The 20,761-nt window shown below is 52.6% G+C and overlaps 3 protein-coding genes across 3 annotated transcripts; 2 read left to right on the top strand and 1 right to left on the bottom strand.

Moving 5' to 3' along the window:
- Positions 1 to 482: 482 nt before the first annotated feature.
- On the bottom strand, positions 483 to 4,157 carry EMH_0068460 (uncharacterized protein; the record flags this gene model as incomplete). The annotated part of the gene is made up of 10 exons (XM_038023114.1): positions 483 to 586; positions 840 to 1,008; positions 1,186 to 1,302; positions 1,467 to 1,618; positions 1,763 to 1,972; positions 2,185 to 2,448; positions 2,729 to 2,983; positions 3,290 to 3,430; positions 3,794 to 3,986; positions 4,113 to 4,157. The coding sequence occupies 10 exons, from the start codon at positions 4,155 to 4,157 to the stop codon at positions 483 to 485; spliced, it is 1,650 nt and encodes a 549-aa protein (XP_037878968.1).
- Positions 4,158 to 4,427: 270 nt separating this feature from the next.
- EMH_0068350 (uncharacterized protein) lies at positions 4,428 to 9,630 on the top strand (the record flags this gene model as incomplete). The annotated part of the gene is made up of 6 exons (XM_038023113.1): positions 4,428 to 4,531; positions 4,733 to 4,792; positions 6,064 to 6,477; positions 6,566 to 6,698; positions 7,853 to 8,155; positions 9,346 to 9,630. 6 exons carry the CDS (start codon positions 4,428 to 4,430, stop codon positions 9,628 to 9,630), a joined length of 1,299 nt encoding a protein of 432 aa, XP_037878967.1.
- A 597-nt stretch (positions 9,631 to 10,227) lies between these two features.
- EMH_0068240 (uncharacterized protein) lies at positions 10,228 to 15,306 on the top strand (the record flags this gene model as incomplete). Its single annotated transcript, XM_038023112.1, has 6 exons — positions 10,228 to 13,268; positions 13,324 to 13,620; positions 13,828 to 13,940; positions 14,104 to 14,153; positions 14,624 to 14,782; positions 15,103 to 15,306. The coding sequence occupies 6 exons, from the start codon at positions 10,228 to 10,230 to the stop codon at positions 15,304 to 15,306; spliced, it is 3,864 nt and encodes a 1,287-aa protein (XP_037878966.1).
- Positions 15,307 to 20,761: the final 5,455 nt, after the last annotated feature.

The following is a 20,761-nucleotide window of genomic DNA, read 5'->3' as shown; positions in this document are numbered from 1 at the left end:
TAGTATTGAGGCTTGTCTGTTGTGGTTTCGCTTTACGTTCTAGGGCCTACTTTTAACAAATGAAATGCAACATATAGGTTAGTTCTGCGAGCGGGTTTAGTGTTTAGGGTTTAGGGGTTAGGCGAACGTGAGAAGGCAGCAAAGCCCCAGAGTGAAAATTGTTGGACCGGATGCTGAAGCACCAGTGCAAGTACTCAGCATAGCATCGTGGAGTTGCACTCGAGACTGCGCCGCTGCTGGAGTTGTTGCAGTTGCTACAGTTGTTGCTGCAGCTGCTGCTGGAGTTGCTGCAGCTGCAGCAGCAGCTGCTGCTGCGTGTACACGGTTCCGTATGTACGTAAGTAGGTGCTTCTGCTGCTGTTCTTGCTGTTGCTGCTGCAAGCGCACCCTCTCCTGAGCAGCGACTGCAGCAGCAGCAGCCGCAGCAGCAGCAGCAGCAGCAGCAGTTATGCTTTCTGAATTGCTACAAAGATCTGAAGCTATCACATAATGTTGCAGGCGCCAGAGTGCTGCAGACTGCGGTTCATAAACATTTGCCGGTGGAAATCAAACAACTTCTTCCCCGTCTCAATGGTGTAGTACTTCTCTGCAGTGAAACAACGCAAACCCTAGACCCTAAACCCTAAACCCAAATCCTATAACCCTACTACACCCTAGACCCTAAACCCCAAACCATAAACCGTAAACTCCAACCCCTACACCCCAAATTCTAGACCCTAAGCCCCAAACCCTAGGCACTAGCCCGTACACACGGAACCCTAAACCCTACAAAAGAAATGCCTAGAACCTATACCCCAAATCCTACAGCGTAAGCCGTAAACCCTAGCCCCTAAACTTACGCGCTGCGCAATCGTATTCTCCATATACTGCAATGGAGAAGAGTTCTTCTCCTTTGGGGCCCCCTCCATCGATAAGGATTTGACTTTCTTTTAAAAACTTTCCGCTGCTGTCTATAGGGAAGACAATTGTTTTCCCAGGTTTAGCTTTATCGGCTGTTGCCTGGTCCGCCTGAACACACCCGCAAACCCTAAACCCTAAACCCTAAACCCTTACAAAACGGAACAGACGATGCTGCACACCAAGGGAATATAATAGTGAAGCAGCAGGGCTGATGCCGCAGGTGCAGCAGATCGCCGTGCATATGTAGGAACTAGCTAGGGTTTAGGGTTTAGGGTTTGAGCGCACCCGTGCCTCCGCCAAAGCACCCCTGAGGGCCAGCACGATGTTAAACCCTGTCATCTCTTCATTGCGGGTATCGTGCACATCGAAGTCCTCCAGACGCTTCAGAGTCACAGCCTTCCCCTGAATACAACAAACCCTAAACCCTAAACCCTAAATCCTAAACCCAAAACCCTAAACGCCAGAGCATCTCGCAAGTGAATGGGCTGTGAATGTTTCCCTTTGAGCAGCAGTCACCTGCAGTTCGATTCCCCCAAACGCCAAACCCTAAACCCTAAACCCTAAACCCTTGTGCGTGCCTCTTTGTCAGCATTAAGGAAGCAAATGCGCAGAGGGGGTTCAAAGGACTTGTTGAAAAGACGAAGGAAAGTCGCTGCGAGGGCCGGCTTGGGTTCTTCTTGAGCTGCAGCAGACGCATCCTGCTTTGACTGCTGCTCCCCTCCCTCTAAGCAGCAGCAGCAGCAGCAACAGCAACAGCAGAAGCAACGACAGCAGCAACGACAAGAAGTCTAGCCCCAGGCTGAAGGACGCCCTGAACTTTATGAAGCAAAATACTACCGGGAGTATCAAACGCCGCTCTTACAAACCCACACAACACAACTGCCGCTGCCGTTGCTGCTGCTGCTGTTGTTTCTGCTGTTGCTTGCTGTGCTGCTCAGTTTACCTGCTGCTTTAGCAGGGGCGGCGCAGACCACTTCTCCATTTATTGCGAGGGCCCCCCAAGGGAAGAAACGAACGACCTGGGCCTCCGGCATCCCAAAGCAAAAGATGTGCGGAACGGGGCCCTCTACTCCTGAACAAACAACACGATACGCAGCAGAAGCAGCAGCAGCAGCAATAGTAACCGCCGAAGTCGCACCAACAGCACCAGCAGCAGCAACAGCAGCAGAAGCCGCACAAGCAGCAGCAGCGGAAGTAGCACCAGCAGCAGCGGCGGTAGTAACACTAGCAGAGGCAGCAGCAGCAGCAGCAGAAGCAGCAGCAGAAGCAACAGCAGCAGCATACCTGATAGTACGGATCCGAGTGTGGGGTGTATGCACAGCCACGCCGGTGATTTGATGATGAGTTCGAGCTGATAGCGAATTTCTCCCTTTTTATTCTCCTCTCCTTTTAGATGTAAAAAGGCCCCAGGAGACCAAACAAGAGTAAACTCCAGAGGAGCAGCAGCAACAGCAAAAGGAGTGAAGTTGCTGCTGCGGGGAGGAAGAGCAGCAAAATGTATGCAGGGACGCTGCAGACCAGGAGGCAGACAGAGGAAGCGATCTTCACCTGCAGCAAAAAGCAGAACAGAAAATACTATCAATCAATATAATACAGATAATATGTGAAAATATATACAATATACCCGACCTATACATTATACATATAACCTATGCATAAACTATGCGGAATATATATCTACACATATATATAACGCAACATCCTAAGCGCTGCCTGCAACTACAGCAACAGCACCACCACCACCAAGCAGCAGCACCACAACAGCAGCCGCAGCAGAAGCAGCAACAGCAGCAGCAGCAACCATATGTAGCACAAAGCGTTATCTGACCTGCTACGATGCAGAGTCTATGGTTTTGATTCCCTGCTGCAGCTGCTGTTGTTGTTCCTTCTGCATCGTTCTGGGTCTGCTCAGGCGTAGCCCAGCACTGCCATTCTCCCTTTATATCTTCTATAAAAGGTTTTATCTCAGCTGGAATCGATGCCTCCTGCAGCTGTAACATATTGAAGGGCCGCTGTGCCTCTGCCTCAGACCGACTAAACGCTGACAAGTCCTCGCGACGGAGAGGGAAGAAACAATCCCCATCTGAATGAAGTGATAGACAGAAACATATATATATATATATATATATATATATATATATATATATATATATATATATATATATGTCACAGAGAGATTTTAATCAGATGGTAGAGACAAAGACAAAGGCAAACAAACAAACAAACAAAAGGCGAGATATATCGACAAACAAACAAACGGGTAGGAGGAGGAGAAGGCGAGAGAAGAGGGACAAGTGCACCGAGAGACATTTCTCAACGCTAAACCCTCTATCATAAAACCGTAGAACCCTAAACCCTAAACCCTAAACCCTAAACTCTGGAGCATCACCTGTCCATGCTGAGGAGTAATATAGATGATCATCGAACGCAACATCTGCTGTTGGGAGCTGCCAATAAAGAAGTTCTGTCTTCAACGCGATGTACTTATCCGCAAACTCCTTCAAGGGGCAACCCTTCAGAGGATTCATACCTGCACTCACACAAACCACAAACCACAAACCCTAAACCCTAAACCCTAAACCCTAAACCACAGGCCGTAAACCCTAAAACACGGAAGAAAAACCCTAAACCCTAAACCCTATGCCAAATAGCACAACCCCTAAACCAGAATTCACAAATCACGTCCCCTGAATCATGGACCGAAAACCACAAACCCTAAACCCTAAACAGCAAACCACAAAGTACAAACCCTTAGCACCAGCCCTGCACTACAAGCCCTCAACCTAAAGATTGAACCCTAAACATTGATTCCTAAACACTGAACCCTCAACGCAGAACACTTAACGGTAAGAATGCCGAAAACTGAGGGTTTAGGGTTTAGGGTTTGTGTTACCAAGTAGGTGCTCAACCATGAGTTCAAATCCTAGTTGGGGTCTGTTGAGTTGCAGGGCTCCGTCTTCTGTCTTTGGGACCCTCGGGGGTATATCCTTAAACCCTTCTCTCCTAACAACGAGGGCTAAGCCGCTGGCCTGCACATCTGCTCTGCCCATCACCTCCACAGGCAACGAATAGCGAACGGTGCCAACCTAAAACATAACGCAAACCCTAAACCCTAAACCCTAAATAAACCCCAAACCCTAAACCCTAAAGCTGCCAGGGGTGTAGCGCTAGGGGTCTAGGCTTTAAGGCTCAGTCTTTACAGTTCAACCCACCTGAAAGGCAGCCGCCTTCGCGTTTGTACTCGTAAAATACTCCATCTGCAAGCGCAAAAACCACAAACCCTAAACCCTAAACCCGGAACAAGAAAAACAGCCTGCAACTGCAACACTCCCTCTCAGCTCCTTCTAAACCAAAAACCCTAAACTCTAAAACCGAAACATGAAAAACAGCCTGCAACAGCAACACTCCCTCTCCGCTCCTTTTTGGGTGCATATCCAGCAGTGGAAACAATGCTCTGAATGCAAAAGCCCCCAGGGGCCCCCTAGAAACTCCGCAGGGGCCCCCTAGGAACTTCCCAGGGGCCCCTGATGAGCTCCCCGGGGGCCCCCGGGGGTCCCCTTCACGAGGTGCCTCAGGAGGATCGAGTGGTTTTATGGCTCCCTAAGGCCTCTATTGACAAAAAGGGGGCCGTGTGAGCCCCAAAATGCCTTTATATATATATTTGTATTGATATATGTAATATATATTACAGAAATTATATATTATGTATACTGGGGGGCCACCCTTGGGCCTGCATGCAGCCTTAAGAAGATAAAGAAACCACATTAGCTGACAGAGGAGAAACGGGGAGACGTGAACCGCGTTGCTACTTTGTGCTGTGTTGCTTGCGCAGTAGCAGCAGCAGCAGCAGCAGAAGCAGCAGCGGAAGCAGCAGCAGAAGCAGCAACAGCGGGTGAGGCAAAGAGCTGATGCGGCTGCGTCTGCTGGGATGCAGGGGGTTCCAGACCTTCAAGAAGAACCCTTAGAAACGACTTTGGGGTGACAGTGGAGCCCTCAAGTGTACGTACACCCCAACGGTGGCAGTACGGCTGGTGTGTCTCTACACGCGGCGGCCAGCGGCGGCTCTAAGGGACTCCTGGGGACCTTCAGCTCTTTCGGCTGCCCCAGTGCAGGTAGAAAGCAGCTCTTTTTCCCCAGCAGCAGCAGCAGCAGCAACAAGAGCAGCAGCAGCAGCAGCAGCACCAGCTAGCGGAGCATCGAAGGGACCTTAAGGCATGGGCTTACACTCGGTGGCGGTGTAGAGGGAGAAGAAGGGGAAAATGAGTCAACAAACAAGTCCTGCAGGCATTAATTGGCACTATTTTAGATAAAGAAGGGCCTTTCAGCTGCTGCTGCTGTTGCTGCTGCTGCTGCTGCTGCTGCTGCTGCAGCAGCAGTCACCAGCATTGACTGGTTCTGGGGACAGTACGGCCCCATGAAACGAAGCATTTCTTCCCCAGCAACGGCTGCAGTCAGCAGCAATATTTTATTTAATATTTTAATATAGCATGTTGTTATTTGTTTGCTTAGAATAATACTAAAATAAAGGCTTCAACCCTTTTGCTGCTGCTGCTGTTACTCTGTTGCTGCTGCCCACCAGCAGGAGGCCGTTGGGGCCCCGAAGGGCCCCCAGCAACGTTCCCGCAGCAGCAGCAGATTTTGCTGCAGCAGAAACAGCAGCAGAAAAATCAACGGCTGCTCTGCCACCGAACCCGCTGCTGCCGCTGCTGCTCCTGCTCTTGCTGCACACCACTGGTTAGACCATTGTTTCACTGCCTTGAACACATTATCGCTGTTCCCGGCTGCTGCAGCAGCAGAAGCAGAGCAACAGCTACTGCAGCAAAAGGGACATGGTAACGCCTGCTGCAGCGGCGGGGCGTGCTGCTCCTGCTGCACCAATAGACAGACCAAAGGAAAAACCCAGTCTGTAGAGGGCAAAACGCAGCAGCAGCAGCAGCAAGAGCAGTAGCAGCACCAACAGCAGCAGCAGCTGCAACGCCATCACCTTCAGCAGCAGCTGCTGCAGCCTCACCAGCAACGGCTGCTGCAGCGATTGCCATAGCAGCTGCAGAAGTAGGAGGATCAACAAGGAGAGCAGCAACTATTCCAAGTGAAGCGAGCAGCAGCTGCAGCAGCTGCTGCTGCAGCAGCTGCAGCTGCAGCAGCAACAGTAATTGTATGAAGGACAACTGATGGTAGCGGCAGCAACAGCGGCAGCGATAGGGGCAGAACCACAGGCCTACTGTTGAGAATCACCAGCAGCAGCAGCAGCAGCGTTAACACCAGCATAGGCAGCAGCAGCATCAACAGCAAGACAGGCAGCAGCTGCATCAGGAATACACCAACACCAGCAGCAGCAACAGCAGCACCCAGCGCCAGCAGCATCAGCAGCAACAGCAACAGGAGCACCAGCGTTAGCAGCACCAGCAGTACCACCAACGGCAGCATCAACGACGGCAGCAGCAGCAGCAGCATCAAAAGCAGCAGCGACAGCAGCAGCATGAACAGCAACAGCATCAAGAGCAGCAGCAGCAGCAGCAGCAAGAGCAGCAGCAGCAGCAGCAGCAACAGTAGAAAAAGCGTGTGCAATGCAGGTGGGTGAGTTGCATTTGGAGCGGGCTATAGCCTCTTTGTCTCGGTCGTTTTGGTTTTTTGCTCTGTCTCCTGATTGGGCTGCTGCTTCTAGAGAAGCAGCATTAGCAGCAGAAGCTTTTCATGCTGCTGGTAGCTGCAGCATGGAAGCGAAGGCCCTCAGGCTGTACGCACAAGCTGAACGCAATCTAAGGAGACACAAACAAGCAGGCAAAGCCATGCAAAGGGTGAGATAGATGAGAGAGAAAGAGGAGGAGAACAGACAGAAAGGAGAATATGAAAGGAGGCAGAAATGAGAATGGTAGAGGAGACAGAAAGGAGACAGAAAGGAGACAGAAACTGGACGAGGATAGGAGACAGGAAAAGGATAGAAATGAGACAGAAAGGAGGGGAGGGAAGGAGATAGAAAGAGAGAAAAACACGAAGAAGACAGAACGAGACAGAAAAGGGGACAGAGAGAAACGAGATAGAAACGAGAGATAAAGGAGACACAAAAAAGAGGGACTAATAGGAAGGAGACAGAACGATACATAAGGGATATAGAAAGGAGACAAAAAGAACACAAAAAAGATACAGAAAGGAGACAGAAAGAGACACAAGGGGGACACAAAGTAGACAGAAAGGCAGTGAGGGAAGGAGGCAGAAAGAGAGAGAAATAGACAGAGAGGAAACAGGAGAAAAATGCATATTTAAAAACCAAAGACGCCGTAGTTGAGCTGTACAGACACCTCAGATATAAACTCACTGGCCGAGGGCTGACTGCAGCTACAAACAATAAAAAAATAGAAAGAAATACAAAAAAACAAACAAACAGATGGAGACAGAAGTAGAGAGACGGAGACAGAAGCAGAGACAGAGACAGAAAAAGACAAAGGAGACAGAGACGAGACGGCGATAGAATACGAGTCAGCAACAAAAGACAAAGACAGCAACGCACAGAGACAGAAACAAAAAGAGAGACAGGGAGAAGCAGATATAAAAACAGATGCACGAAAGAGGGAGACAGGGACAGAAGCACAAACAGATACAGAGAGATGAACGCGTACCCTACAACAAAAACATCAAAAGCAATAGCAACAAAGACAGAGACAGAGGGGGAGACAGAAACCTAGACAGGAGTATATCTGCCTGATAGGCTGCAGGCGTTGTTTGTATCTCATCTGGTTTACTTTGTTTTTGTGTTTGTTTGCATTTACTTTTGTTTCTGCTGGTGTCTCCGCGTGCGGCATCAAAGACGAGACTGGAGACACACCGAGCAGAGTAGGAGACAACAGAGACGGCAGCAGCAACAGAGACAGGCGACTGTCTCTGTTGCTGCTGCTATCATGCTGCTTTTGCTATGTTGCTGCTGTCTTGCTGCTGCGTCTCTGCTGTGCTGCAGCTGGGAGATCTGCTGATGAAGGAGAAGAAAGCAGCTCGGCGCGGCAGCAGCAGCAGCAGCAGCAACGGCAGCGCTGGTGGCGCTGCAGCTGCAGCATATGAGGAAGCAATGAAGTGTTATGATGAGGCTGTATATTTGTATAAAGCAGCAGGAGACACAACATCAGCTGTATCTCTGCTGCTGCAGGTTGCTGCAAGACGGGGGAGAGATAAAAATCCAAAGGGTATAGCGTTATGTGCTGATGCTTATGAAGAGGCTCTTCGTCTTCTAGCTGCACGACACGAGCTGCAGCAAACTGATGAGGTGTATAGACACTACATATGTTGCCTTGTTGAGAACAAACAACACCAAAAAGCCTTATCTATCATCTTTAGAAGATTCGAGTGTCTGTACACCCTACAAAGATATCAAGCTCTGCATAAATGCATCTTAACTGCTGTCTTTCTCTTCCTTGAGATGGGGCAAATAACAATGGCAGATAGAACACTATCAGGACAAGAAGTAATACAAACCCTACACCCTATATCATAAACCCTAAACCCTAAACCCTAAATCATACGCCGTATATCATTGAATTTAAACCCTAAACCCTAAAGTTTGGAGGAGCTGTAGCCAGCGCAGAGACAGAGACTGTCTCCTCGGTTCTCTCTGTCTCTCTCAAGGGGTGTTGTTTGTTTGTTTGTTTGTCCCCCCCGAGCTTCTATCCGTTTGTTTGTGTCTTCTGCTTTTGTTGTTACAGTGTTGCTCGTCTCTGTATCATGGCTTGGTATATTTTTGTTCTGGGGTTTTGCTACTTTTCGTTCCCCTTTTTCTTGCCTCTGTTTAGGGTTTTGTTTGTTTCTGTTTTATTGTTTTGTTTGCCTCTGTTTCGGGGTTTCGCCGTTACCTATCTTGGGGTTTTGTTTGTCTCTGTTTTAGGGTTTTGTTTGCCTCTGTTTCGGAGCTTTGTTGTCGTCTGTCTTAGGGTTTTGTTTGTCTCTAGTGTAGGGTTTTGTTTGTCTCTAGTATAGGGTTTTGTTTGCCTCTGTTTTGGTGTTTCCTTTGACTCTGTTTTAGGATTTTGTTTGCCTCTGTTTTGGGGTTTTGTCTTTTTCCGGTTTTGGGTTTTGTTTGTGTCTGCCTTGGGGCAACATATACGTCCGCTTCGTGAGGTTTTGTATCCGTGTTTTGTTGTTTTGTTTGTGTCTGTCTTTCTGTTTCGTTTTTATTTGTTTTGTTGTTTTGTTTGTCTATGTTCTGTCACATCTTTTGTCTTTGTTTTATCGTTTTATATGTATTCACTGTGTTGTTTTGTTTTGTTTTTTTTGTTTTGTTAGTTTTTGTTTTGTTGTTCTGCTTGTTATTTTGTTATTTTGTTTGTATTCGTCTCTGTCCCTTTCTGTCGGTTCGCTGTGACGGCGACCGGACGTCAGGCACTGAACAAACTCTACAGGAAGGGGCTTCTGGTGCTGCTACTGCTGCTGCTACTGCTGCTGCTGCTGCTGCTGGTGCAGGCATTGCGTAGCAGCTTCCTGGGGAGCCCAGAGTTTGCTGCGGGTGCTGCTGCTGTGGACGCCGCAAGGGCGGGGGACAACGAGCGGCTCGCTGCAGCACTAGAATCCCCTGTGTTTCGTTTGCTGCTGCCTCCTGTTGCAGCTCTAGCAGCGAAACGTGCCGCTGCAGCAAGAAGTTGCAGCGGAGGAGATAACGTAATGGAACGGGAGGAAATCGGGTTCTCGGGGGAGGCTGTCGATATGCTCCTTATGAGCGATACGCAAACCCTAAATCCTAGGCTCTAAACCTTATCTCATAAACCCTAAATATAAACGCTAAACCCTAAAAATGCAGCATACACCCCTTGTGTAGAGACGCATCTCCCCGAAACACTGAACCCTAAACCCTAGGAGGAGGCGGAATCGACTGGAGACGCACAGAGGGCTGGACGAGGCGCCTCTGAGCGTTCTGTAGAGGCTTCTCCGGTTTAGGGTTTTGTGTTTACGCACACTATTTGTTTCAATGTATTTGTTAAACTCTCAATGAATTTAAATCTATATCAGTGAAAATAAGCTGCATATTGCTCATTTAATGCACCGCCCCGCGTCGGTAGCGGCAGGAGCGACGGCAGCAGCGGAGCAGAGGCAGCAGAAACAGCTGTTGTTCTTGTTGCTGCTGCTGCATATATCCTTTTGCTCTCATTTGCATCTCTCTCTTTGAATTGATGCAAAATGAATTAGGCCCAAGAGAGGAGAGGATAGACGACGCCGTCGTCTGTTTGCTCCCCACGGCTGAGGCACAGCGGTCCAGTGGCCGCTGCAATTTGCCGTGTATTTTCATCTTAGCTTATTTATTTGCAGTCATACCCTCGGGGATATGATATTTGTACTTATATGACGGGGATGAGACGTCTTTGCCTCGCAGCACTGGCGCTGCTCGCAGCTACTACCCCGGCGGCAGCATCACCACCACAAACACCACAAAGAGCTACTGCTCCTGCTCGTCCTCCTGCTCGTGCTGCGTCTCCTAGCGTAACGGAAGGGCATGACGAAGGAGCAGCAGCGACAGGAGCAGTAGCAGAAATCGTTTCTCGTGAGCACGGGGAAGATTGCGGTACTTGGGGTTGCTCTGATCTCCGCGTGCGCAATGGGTTGCTGCGGCGGCTGCAGCGGCGTGCAGCTACTACTGCTATCGGTGCAGTTGCTATTGCTGCAGTAGCTGCTATATTTTATCTAATGCTGCGCTGCAGCCACATCCTGCGGCACTCACGGGCAGCAGGCAGCTCCCGTCGCTCGCTGGCGGCAGCAGGGTCTGAACAGTCGTCTGAGCCTACAGGTGAAGAAGCAGGAGCAGAAGGAGGAGAACCTCAAAAAGAAGAAGAACCTGAAGAAGAAGAGCTTGAATTGTGCTTCTCCAATATACCTGGTTCCACGTGGGGGTTAGAAGAAGAGACTGAATCTGCTATTGTAACACACCTGGATAGATTAACTCTTCCTCCTGGTACTCGCATGCAAGAAAAGGATGAAGAGAAGATAAGCACTGCGCGGAAGAATCTAAAAGCCCTTGTTGATACAGCACGCGCAAAATATGAACTTGTACTCGGGTTTAGAGCCAGCATGGAGGACGACATAGGTAAGCTGGATTCCATGGCGCGACACCTACCCAGGGGGGTTTCCCTCACACGTGAAATGCAGCAGATGGGAGAAGATATACAATCTGACCGCGCGAGGCTGAAGCTGTGGGAGGAGGAAATGTCGGTGCTACAGGAGATGCTCCGGAGAGTAGCGTCAGCTACAGTGCAAGAGAAAGAGAGCAGAGAGTCTTTAGGTCAGCGAATTAAGCATGGTTTGCCCTTCACAAGATCTGCTTCAGTTGGTGCATCCGTTGCAACAGCAGAGGTGGTTCTTGAGGCCTTCAGCTCAAGCTACGTCCAAGCCCCAGCGCCCAGAAGGGGCCGCAGCAGGAGCAGCGGCAAGCATGGTAGCAGGAGTCGCAGCAAGAGTCGCCACAAGAAATCCAAGAAAGGCGAAAAAGATGAATGGGACACAGGTACAGAAGGATCGCAGGGAGGGACATTGCCGCAAGTGGAAGAGATAGGCCCCGTTGACATTCCGGAGCGGCTGCGGCTAGGGCACCAGATGGCTGCATTGCAAGAGATGCAGCGGCATGCGGAGCTCTTACAGACACTGCAGCGGCGGATGGAGGAGGCGCAGCAGCAGGAATTAGAGCAGGCGGTGCAGAAGCATCGACAGAGGGCGGCGCCGCAGCAGCAACAGGAAGCGGCGCAGCAGCAGCAAGAGGAGGCGGCGCAGCAGCAGCAACAGAGGGCGGCGCTGCAGCAGCAACAGGAGGCGGCGCAGCAGCAGCAACAGGAAGCGGCGCAGCAGCAGCAACAGAGGGCGGCGCTGCAGCAGCAACAGGAGGCGGCGCAGCAGCAGCAACGGAGGGCGGCTTTGCAGCAGCAACAGAGGGCGGCGCTGCAGCAGCAACAGGAGGCGGCGCGGCAGCAGCAACAGAGGGCGGCGCTGCAGCAGCAGCGAGAGCAGGTGCAGCGCTCGGGTGTTGGTGGCCAGCGGCATAAGCTGAGTCGGCAGGAGGTTGTGGCACTGGTGATGGGGCTGCCAAGGCCACAACAGCCGCAGCAACAACGGCCGCCGCAACAGCAGCAGCAACAACAACAGCCGCAGCGACCGCAGCCGCAGCGACCGCAGCCGCAGCGACCGCCGCTGCAGCAACCGCAGCCGCTGCGACCGCCGCCGCCGCAACCGCAGCCGCTGCGACTGCAGCCGCAGCTACATCCCCAGCAGCCACCGCAGCCGCAGCGACCACTGTCGCAACAGCAGCAGCAGCAGCTGCTGCTTCAGCAGCGGCCGAGACACAGCGGTACTGGTGCGGGCCAGCAGGGTGGAGGCGGTCCAGTTGGTGGAACAAGCAGTGGCCCAGCCAAACAAAGGGCAGTGCGGGGGAGAAGCGGAGCCAAGGTGCCCATTCTGAGCCTTATTAAAGAAGATCCAGATGAAGATGACAACAGAGAAAGTATGAAGCAGCAACAGCAGCAGCGGCAGCCGTTACAAGAGGAAGAGGAGGATGAGGAGGAAGAGGAGGGAAGGGAAGAAGAGCAGGATACTCAGGAAGAGGACGAGGGACAGCTGCAGCAGCCGCAGCAGGAGGAAGGGGAGCAGCAAGTGGAGGAGGAGGAGCAGCGGCCGCAGGAGGAGGGGGAGCAGCAAGAGGAGGAGGAGGAGCAACAGGAGGAGCAGCAGCAGCCGCAGGAGGAGGCGCAGCAGGCTCCAGAGGAGGCGCATCAGCCGCAGGAGGAGGAGCCGCAGCAGGAGCAGGAGCCGCAGGAGCAGGCAGGGCAGGAAGGACAACGACCGGAGCAGCAGGCGGACGCGCAGCAGCCGCAGGTGGAGGTGCAGCAGGCGCAGGCGGTGGTGCAGCAGCTGCAGGCGGAGGCGCAGCAGCCACAGCAGGAGGAGCAGCAGCCGCAGGAGGAGCCGCAGCAGGAGGACGAGCCGCAGCAGGAGGAAGGGCAGGAAGGACAACGACCGGAGCAGCAGGCGGACGCGCAGCAGCCGCAGGGGGAGGCTCAGCAGCCGCAGGCGGAAGCGCAGCAGCCACCGCAGGAGGAGCAGCAGCCACAGCAGGAGGAGCCGCAGCAGGAGGAAGGGCACGAAGGACAACGACCAGAGCAGCAGGCGGGGCAGCAGCCGCAGGGGGAGGCGCAGCAGCCGCAGGTGGAGGTGCAGCAGCCGCGGGCGGAAGCGCAGCAGCCACAGGAGGAGGAGCAGCAGCCGCAGGAGGAGGAGCCGCAGCAGCAGGAAGGGCAAGAAGGACAACGACCAGAGCAGCAGGCGGGGCAGCAGCCGCAGGGGGAGGCGCAGCAGCCGCAGGCGGAGCAGCTGCAGCAGCAGGAAGGGCAGGAAGGGCAACGAACAGAGTAGTAGGATCAGCAGAAGGGGCAGATAGAGCAGGATTAGGAGCAGCACGTGCAGGAGCAGGAGGAGCAGCACTGGCGGCAGAAGCACCAGGAGCACCATGAACAGCAGCAGCGACAGGAGCAGCAGCAGCACGAGCAGCAGCGGCAGCAGTAGGGCCAACAGCAGCAAGCGCACGATAAGCGCAGCAGCAGCAGCAGGGGGCGCAGCGGCAGCAGGACGCGCAGGGCCAGCCACAGCAGCAGCAGGAGTCGGTGCAACAACAGCAGGAGCAAGAGCCGCCGCCGCAGCAGCAGCAGCGTCTGTGGCATCAGGAGACCAAAGGGCATTCATTTATGTCTGCGTCTGCGATGCTGGGTGCAGCCACAGGGGTAGCACCTGCTAAGCAGCAGCTGTTGCAGCAGCAGGTGTTGCATTGAAGCAGCAAAAGGAAAACCAGAGCTTGACTAGGAGGAGCTGCAGCACACCGAATAAGCAGCAGCTTCCTTTTCCAGCGGGAATGCAGCAGCAGCAATAAGACAGAGGCTGGCGCAGGGGGCTACGTACGAGGATGCTGCGCTGCAGCTGCGGCAGCTGCAACACAGTGCTGCAGCTTCTGCAGCTGTCTGATGCTGCTGCTGCATTTGTTGCTGCCCTCAAAGCAGCGGCGTCCCTTGAGAGACCGGCAGCTGAAGCAGGTACACCTCAACCAGTTGCGGTGGAGGCAGTTGAGGCTTTGCTTTTGTCGCCTGGTTCTTAGAAACAGATAGACCAGCTGCCGGAGCAGCTGCAGCAATCGAGAGCAGCAGCAGCACCAGCAGGAGTCGCAACAGTGACAGCCTGCTGCGCCAATTGTCACAGGCCGTCGGCGGCTGTCGTTTGGCGCTACACCCCGTGGGCCCTTTTCCACCGTAACAGCAGTCTATACTACAGCTACAGCAGTTGCAGCGGCAGCTGCAGCAGGACCAGCAACGAGGATGCTTGGATTGTGGGGATTTGCTGTGGAGGGTTTGCAATTGATGCTGGAGTGAGTGGGGCCCATCACAGGGGGTGTTGAGGCGCTATCTGATCTGCTGCGCGCCTCAGCAGCGCGGGAGGCCCAGAGAGTGTGCAGGAGAGCAACACGATGCGTGCATTCATGCATGTTTGTTTACGGTGCTTATGGCGGCACATGAAGTGAAACGATTGGTTCTCAGCGCCTGCTGCTTGCTGCTGCTTGCTGCTCGAGGGAGAGCTGCTCGGTTCTGCTTCAGTAGGTCATGGAGAAGCGCTGGTTGCTGCAAGAGCAGCACCAGCAGCATAGTAGGAGGAGCCCATGCACATCTTCGCTCGTTCAGCCTTCCATCCGGATGCGCGTCCACATATGCTGCAGCATATGCAGGTGATGCAGGTGCGCCGGCTGCAGGAGCGGGAGAAAGAGGCGACGATTTTTTTCGTTTGCGTTTCGTTAGTTGTGTTATGCGCAGCAACATTTGCTGCTGCACAGGCATTGCAGCACTCGTATGAAGTGCAGCAAGTCCCCTACCAGTTTGAAGCGAAGGTGATTTCAGATGCACTTCTTCAGTCGTATTAGGGAGCCGTGAAGACAGCGCTACGTCTCACCGGAAGCAATGTGGTGGGCATTCCGCTGCAGCCTTATTTACACTGCATGCGCGCTGAATTTACATTCCATGCACTGTAGCAGCAGAAGCCGGGCAGGCTCCAAAGAAGACCGAACAGTCAACTTGGAACGGCAGCCCACATTGTGAAGAACCCGCGCATCACCCCACGGCCCACAGCCTGTTGCTGCTGCTGCTGCTGCAGCATCTGCAGCAAGCGGGTACTGCAGCAGATTCTCTATCCCCTTTCTTCTAGGTGTAGGTCCCTGTGCCCCTCAGCAGCAGCAGCATGACAACCAGCAGCACCACCCGCAATGGCATAACGATCAGCAGCTGCACCAACAGAGGCAACAACAGCAGCAGCTACAACAGCAAACGCAGCAGCGGTAGTAGCAGCAGCATGAACGACAACAACAAGGCCATCACCAGACCGAGGCCTCTGGCAGTAGCGGGACTGAAGGCCTAGGAGACAGCCCTTCACTTTGTTGCTGCAGTGCTTCGTGCTATGTCTCCTTCCTTACGTATAGATTATATTACAGGTGTATATATATTATAATGTATGTAATAAGAGTAACCAGATGCGGGCGTCGCACTTAATCCCCTTATTTGCGTGCACTAACAGCGCACAGTGACCCAGCAACCAACACGCGTCCATAGTCGATTCTATAGCGCGTTATGTTTGAAGTTGTTTCGTCTACTTGTCCTTTACATCAACTTATACTCTACATTTGTTTCTAGTTCTAATGCTGCGCTACACGCCGCGCTACATATACTTTCCGTTTAGTTCTGCTTTACACGTTGTTGTAGTCTTCGTTTTTTTCTACTTCATATGCATCCGCCGCTTTAGATGCATTACATGTATTTCTGCTCTGGATGTATTCGTGTTTTAGATGTATTTGTACATTGTATGTATTTTCGCTTTACATGCATTGGTACTCTACATGCATTTGTACTTTACCTGCATTTGTACTTTTCATCGAATTTCCATTTTCATCTATTTGTAAGTTGCGTGTATCTCGGCCTTACATGCATTTCTTTTTAGCTGTATATACTCCACTTGTGCCCACGCCGGCTATTGCCTGCGAAACAAGTGTTTAAAGATTATCCACGCTGTTAATGCCAGCGTTGAGAAGGGGCCTAGGTAGGGTATCACTTGCACTCCTCTCGCTGCAACACTTGCAGCAAGGCGTGCTGCATCGAGAGAGGCCGCCTCCTCTCCGTAACAACAGGGGGCTCGAGGGAGAGAAACATCTTTTTGTAAACTCCTACTTTAGCTCTCTTGTTAGTCGGACCCCAGCTGCCTTTTATAACCTACTGTAAATATTTTCTTAAGGAACAATTTTTACACTTGCAACGCCTGAAGGCTAAGAAAGACAGGAGCAGATGGTGCGGACGCCATATCCACATCTGAGAGGTCTGGGGTGTAGCACTGGTGAGCCATTAAGGCGTTCTGTATATAAAAAATGATGGCTGATCTCTTTCAACAGCTGTCTCCGCATGTTTGGATCGAGGTTCCTCCATCAGCTCAGCCTCTCGCAAAATAAAGGTGAAACACGATGAACAGGTGAAAATGCACCGGAATAATTAGGATGAAGATGCATCAATATAGACAGAATAAGTATTCAACAAAATAAAAAGGTGGGTCGCGGTAGAGGAAATGTACGTGCACCAAGTAAGAGCAAATAAAGATGTATATGAATTAATGGAACGACGAAGATAAATATCGCGTTCTGAAACTGCTTTCGTTTGTGATGATTCCCGTACTTTTTTCAGAATTCTTCCTTCTTACACTTTAGATACTCGTGCGACTGCAGTTCTCGCTAAGTTCAACAACAGGCGACGGGTTGAGCACTACACCGTAGTTGGCGACCTCTTGTGGTGCGAGATGAAGCGCGGAGCCCCCACATTATACGGACAAGCTTCAGTTCTCACCCAAGCTTTCCGCAGAATGCCCGATAATGTTTTAGGGGGTCATTGTGGGGCCCGTACCCTTGTGGAGCGAGTTGCTCATGCCTGTCGGCGGCTGGCGATGCGCCCCTCAACCAAGTAATATATCAGGCAGTGCAGAGAGTCAGCAGATACGCCCGTCTCATCCCCTGCTCAAGTTCCGTTACAGCGGGGTAAGTGGAACAGTTATTCACTACTGTATAGGAGTGGTGTTACTGATAAGAATCCGGAATTGGTTTTCGCCTCCTCGCGCGATCTCATGAAGTGACTTGAGATAGACCACAACATGACCGCCTGGAACCGGCCAGAGGCACACGGTTAAGCTCAACGCACCAACCTCATGCTGGTGCAGGACTGACTACTCTATACACAGCATGATTAGTCAACGTGGCTTAGTTTCCTTCCCTATGCAAATTGAGTTCATAATACAGCGGCGCGCTCTTCGACCGGTTGGCCTCCGGCATCCTCAGTCTATAGCGAAATACCTTTGCCTGACTCGACGTTGGATCTGGCAGTTAGAAGCCAGAACCTAAGCCCGAGCTTGCAAACCCCCACATGCAGCTTGTAGCATTGCAGGAATGCATGAAAAAATCACAAGAACGCAAGCAGGAAACTACAAAAAACTGCGCGCTGCAGTCACTTTCAGCCCAGATAGCTTGGTCATAGTGAATTCGCCACCCCTCGAAAACTTGCAGGGAAGCGAGCAGCTGAAGAAGTTCTCCGTGAGCTGGTTTGAACCATTTATTATTCGTTCTCGAGTTAGTGCGCCCTACATCCTTGACTTACCGCCAACTCGGAGGAGCCACCATGTTATCAATGTTAGTTATCTACAACGATTTGAAAAATCATCAGACTTTTCGCGCACTCTCCAGAAAAAATAGCGGCTAGATCGTAGCGAAAAGGAACAAATTGATGTGATTTTGATCGTGGATTGCAACCTGCAGATGCCAAAGTAAACGAGCAATAGCTAAAGGATAGACAGCTACTGCAGGATTTCAAGGATCAACTGCGCAAATCGACCCCCAATAATGCTTTCAGGCTCTCTCCGCCTCTACGGCGGGTAATGCCAGTGTTGGCATGCCCGACGCAGCTTAATTCTGGGTGTCGGGTGATTTTTCTGCACCGGAGCCGGTGGGGCGATACAGGATGCATTCGTATTTTATGCAGGTGCTATCTGAAGGTAACTATTTCTTGGCTATGGTGTACGTGTTCTCTCTTACATATGGCTAGGTCGGCGCTGCTGCCGAGAATATTTTTCCCTGTTCGGGGCTGGGCGCCACAGATTGGAGCATGAGAGCCAGCCTTTCCTCCGCTCCCACGACAGCTGACGGTGATATTCCAGGCCATCTCAGCGAGTGCTCAAATGTATATATCAGCCCAAAGTCCCAGGGAGTTGCTAGCAACAGTCATGTTGTTCGTCGGGCTGTTCACCAACCGTCAACAACTGCTACAGCAGAGGCGATAGCAGTAGCAGAGTCAACAATAACAGCGGGCCACGCCAGTATCCCGGCATGCAGTGTAACGGATGCTTCTATATCAACAGCAACCACAACAAGCAGAACAGCAGCAGCGGTAGCCGCAACAGCAGCAGTGTCAGTATGGTCGGCAGTGGCGAGGAACCGAAACGGCTACCGTTTGCTTGCTGCAGCTACCTCAACGTTGCCCGCCTAGAGCTTGCCTTTAACCGAAACTGCGTCCGCCTAGGCCCGACTGTATGCCTATAGGTGCACCCACTCCAGCACCGCCTGCAGCCGGCGGCAACTCTAGTCGTCCACCCCGGCTCAATCCTTCACATCTCTGCAGCTGAGACGTATTTAGCTCTTCTCTCATGAAACATTTCTTGACTTTGAGCGTTTGCGTCAACTGTGTCCATCCTTCAGCCTAAGCGGGTGTGTATAGGTCCTTTCTCCCCTCCAGCCAGTTGTGGAGCACCACAGCAACAACCTATCTCGCGGCAACTCAGGAGAGCACTTGGATTCTCTTCTTAATTGGGCAGCCATTGGGTGGTGATTTCCGCCTTTCTAATGCTCCGTCGTTAAAATCCTTTCCAGTCGAACATATCCGAAGCGGCAAAAGTGCAGAAGGCGTTGGGGAAGCCAGTCCCGCTACAGCAGCAGCAGCTGCTGCAACCACAGCACCGGCCTCTGCTGCAGCTGCAGCGTAAGCAATCTTTTCGAGCGCACGCTGTGTGAGAGAGCAGGAGCTAACAACAGCCAAGGGAAGGCACGAATAAGCAGCAGCGCGGACATCGGCAACGGCCTCAGTGCAACGCTTGTTTTCTGGCCTTTATCTGACCAGAGACGAGCCGCAATGAAGGCAAAGACTTAAAGCAAGAGTTTCCCAAAAGTAGCTGACCTCCTTCCCCGGTCCCTAGGCATCCTGGGCGTTGAGCTCAGGGCCTGGGTGTTGCGGGGAGGANCCCACGCGTGCACGTAAGGAAGCTTCAGGGAAGCTTCCTTTGCTGCATGCTTTGCCTCTGAACGAACTTGTTGAACGGTTGCAAGCGCTTACGCGCAGCATGCGAAAGCCGTCGAAAGGCTCCTGAGCTAACCCTGCGCTAACTCATGCTACGTGTGCCCCCCCATCAGCAAAAGGCGCACGTCCTCGTGCGCAGATGGTCATGTTGAACTTGGTGGGCTGCTGTTGGAGCGATAGCTCCTCGCACTGCTGCAGCTGCTGCTGTTCTCCTCACCGGCGCCCGTCCCGGCGATGAAACGAGGGGAAAATGGTAAAAGGGGGGTCCAATAGGTAACGATAGCTAGTGAAAGAGAAGGGTGAGGGCAATCAGCGTCTCGGTCGCCACATCTGACTCAAACGGCGAGTCATGATGCGGCGTCCGCCCCTCTGCCACAACGGTGCCTCGGCACCACCTGAATAAGCTGGCCGGCAACCGAAACGCCAAGTATGAGAGAGTAAAAGGCGAAATGGCCGGACTAACAAGGTGAAACTGCTGCGCTGTCGGCCCGACCAGGGCCACAGCTGGTGGCTAGCCGAAGTGGCGCCTGACGCCGCTCCCCGCGCTGCCGCTGGGCTAAAAGGGGAAAAGAAAGGCTGCTTTCTGGTGACTGGACGCTTGATTGCGAGTCATTGATCAACGCTTGATTGCGAGTCATTGATCACCAATGCAGTTGCTACCGCCCGTCCCGCTGCGCCGGGGCGCCGCCGACTGGGCGCCCGAGAAAGCCCCAACAAAGCCCCAAAGGTGGTGCCCAGCCCCACTGGGCAAAGGTACTGCTGGTCGTCTGCGCCCNAAGCCCCAACAAAGCCCCAAAGGTGGTGCCCAGCCCCACTGGGCAAAGGTACTGCTGGTCGTCTGCGCCCTCCCTCGACCTAGCGCGTCGTGTGCGGGAGGGAAGATACAAACAGGGAGGCAACGTAATTAGCCTCCGGGGACATGGAGGTAGAAAAAGAGAATAGTTTACAGGGATCCGCCTACGGATCCACTAACAGCGAGCCACCCATTACCCACTCCCGCAACCTGCCTGCATGCACACACTAGGAGTAGGCGGTGCGTGGTCAAGGAGAGCGCTTAGCTGTTCGGGGGGAATCGGTTCCCGTAGTCAATCCTCAGAAACCCACTCGGGATCGCGTGCGCCCGGCCATTTGACGTAATATTCGCGTTTCCGATGGCTGCGGCGGGCGTTAATCCGCACTTCGAGAATCTCTGTGTCCTGGAGGCGGGGAAGCTCGCGAGGTCGTTGCTGCGATTTCCTCGCTAGAGTGCGAGGGAACCGCGGAGATTCCCGAAACTGTTTTAAGAAACCCACATTAATAGTGTGGTGATATCTCCACGTTGGTGGTAAATCGATAATATACGCCAAGGCGTTGACCCGAGAGCGGACCCCAAACGGTCCAACGCATCGTGTGGCGAACGTCTTGGGTTGCTCGCCCTCCTGCGCGCTAGGGAGGGCGTGCGAATCCACCAGAACCAAGTCGCCCGGGTTGAAACTGACTGCGGAACGTCGTTTATCATA

Source organism: Eimeria mitis, genomic scaffold (genome assembly GCF_000499745.2).
Source record: "Eimeria mitis Houghton genomic scaffold, Emh_scaff80, whole genome shotgun sequence".
Taxonomy (NCBI): domain Eukaryota; phylum Apicomplexa; class Conoidasida; order Eucoccidiorida; family Eimeriidae; genus Eimeria; species Eimeria mitis.
This window is presented reverse-complemented; position numbering and strand designations above follow the sequence as displayed.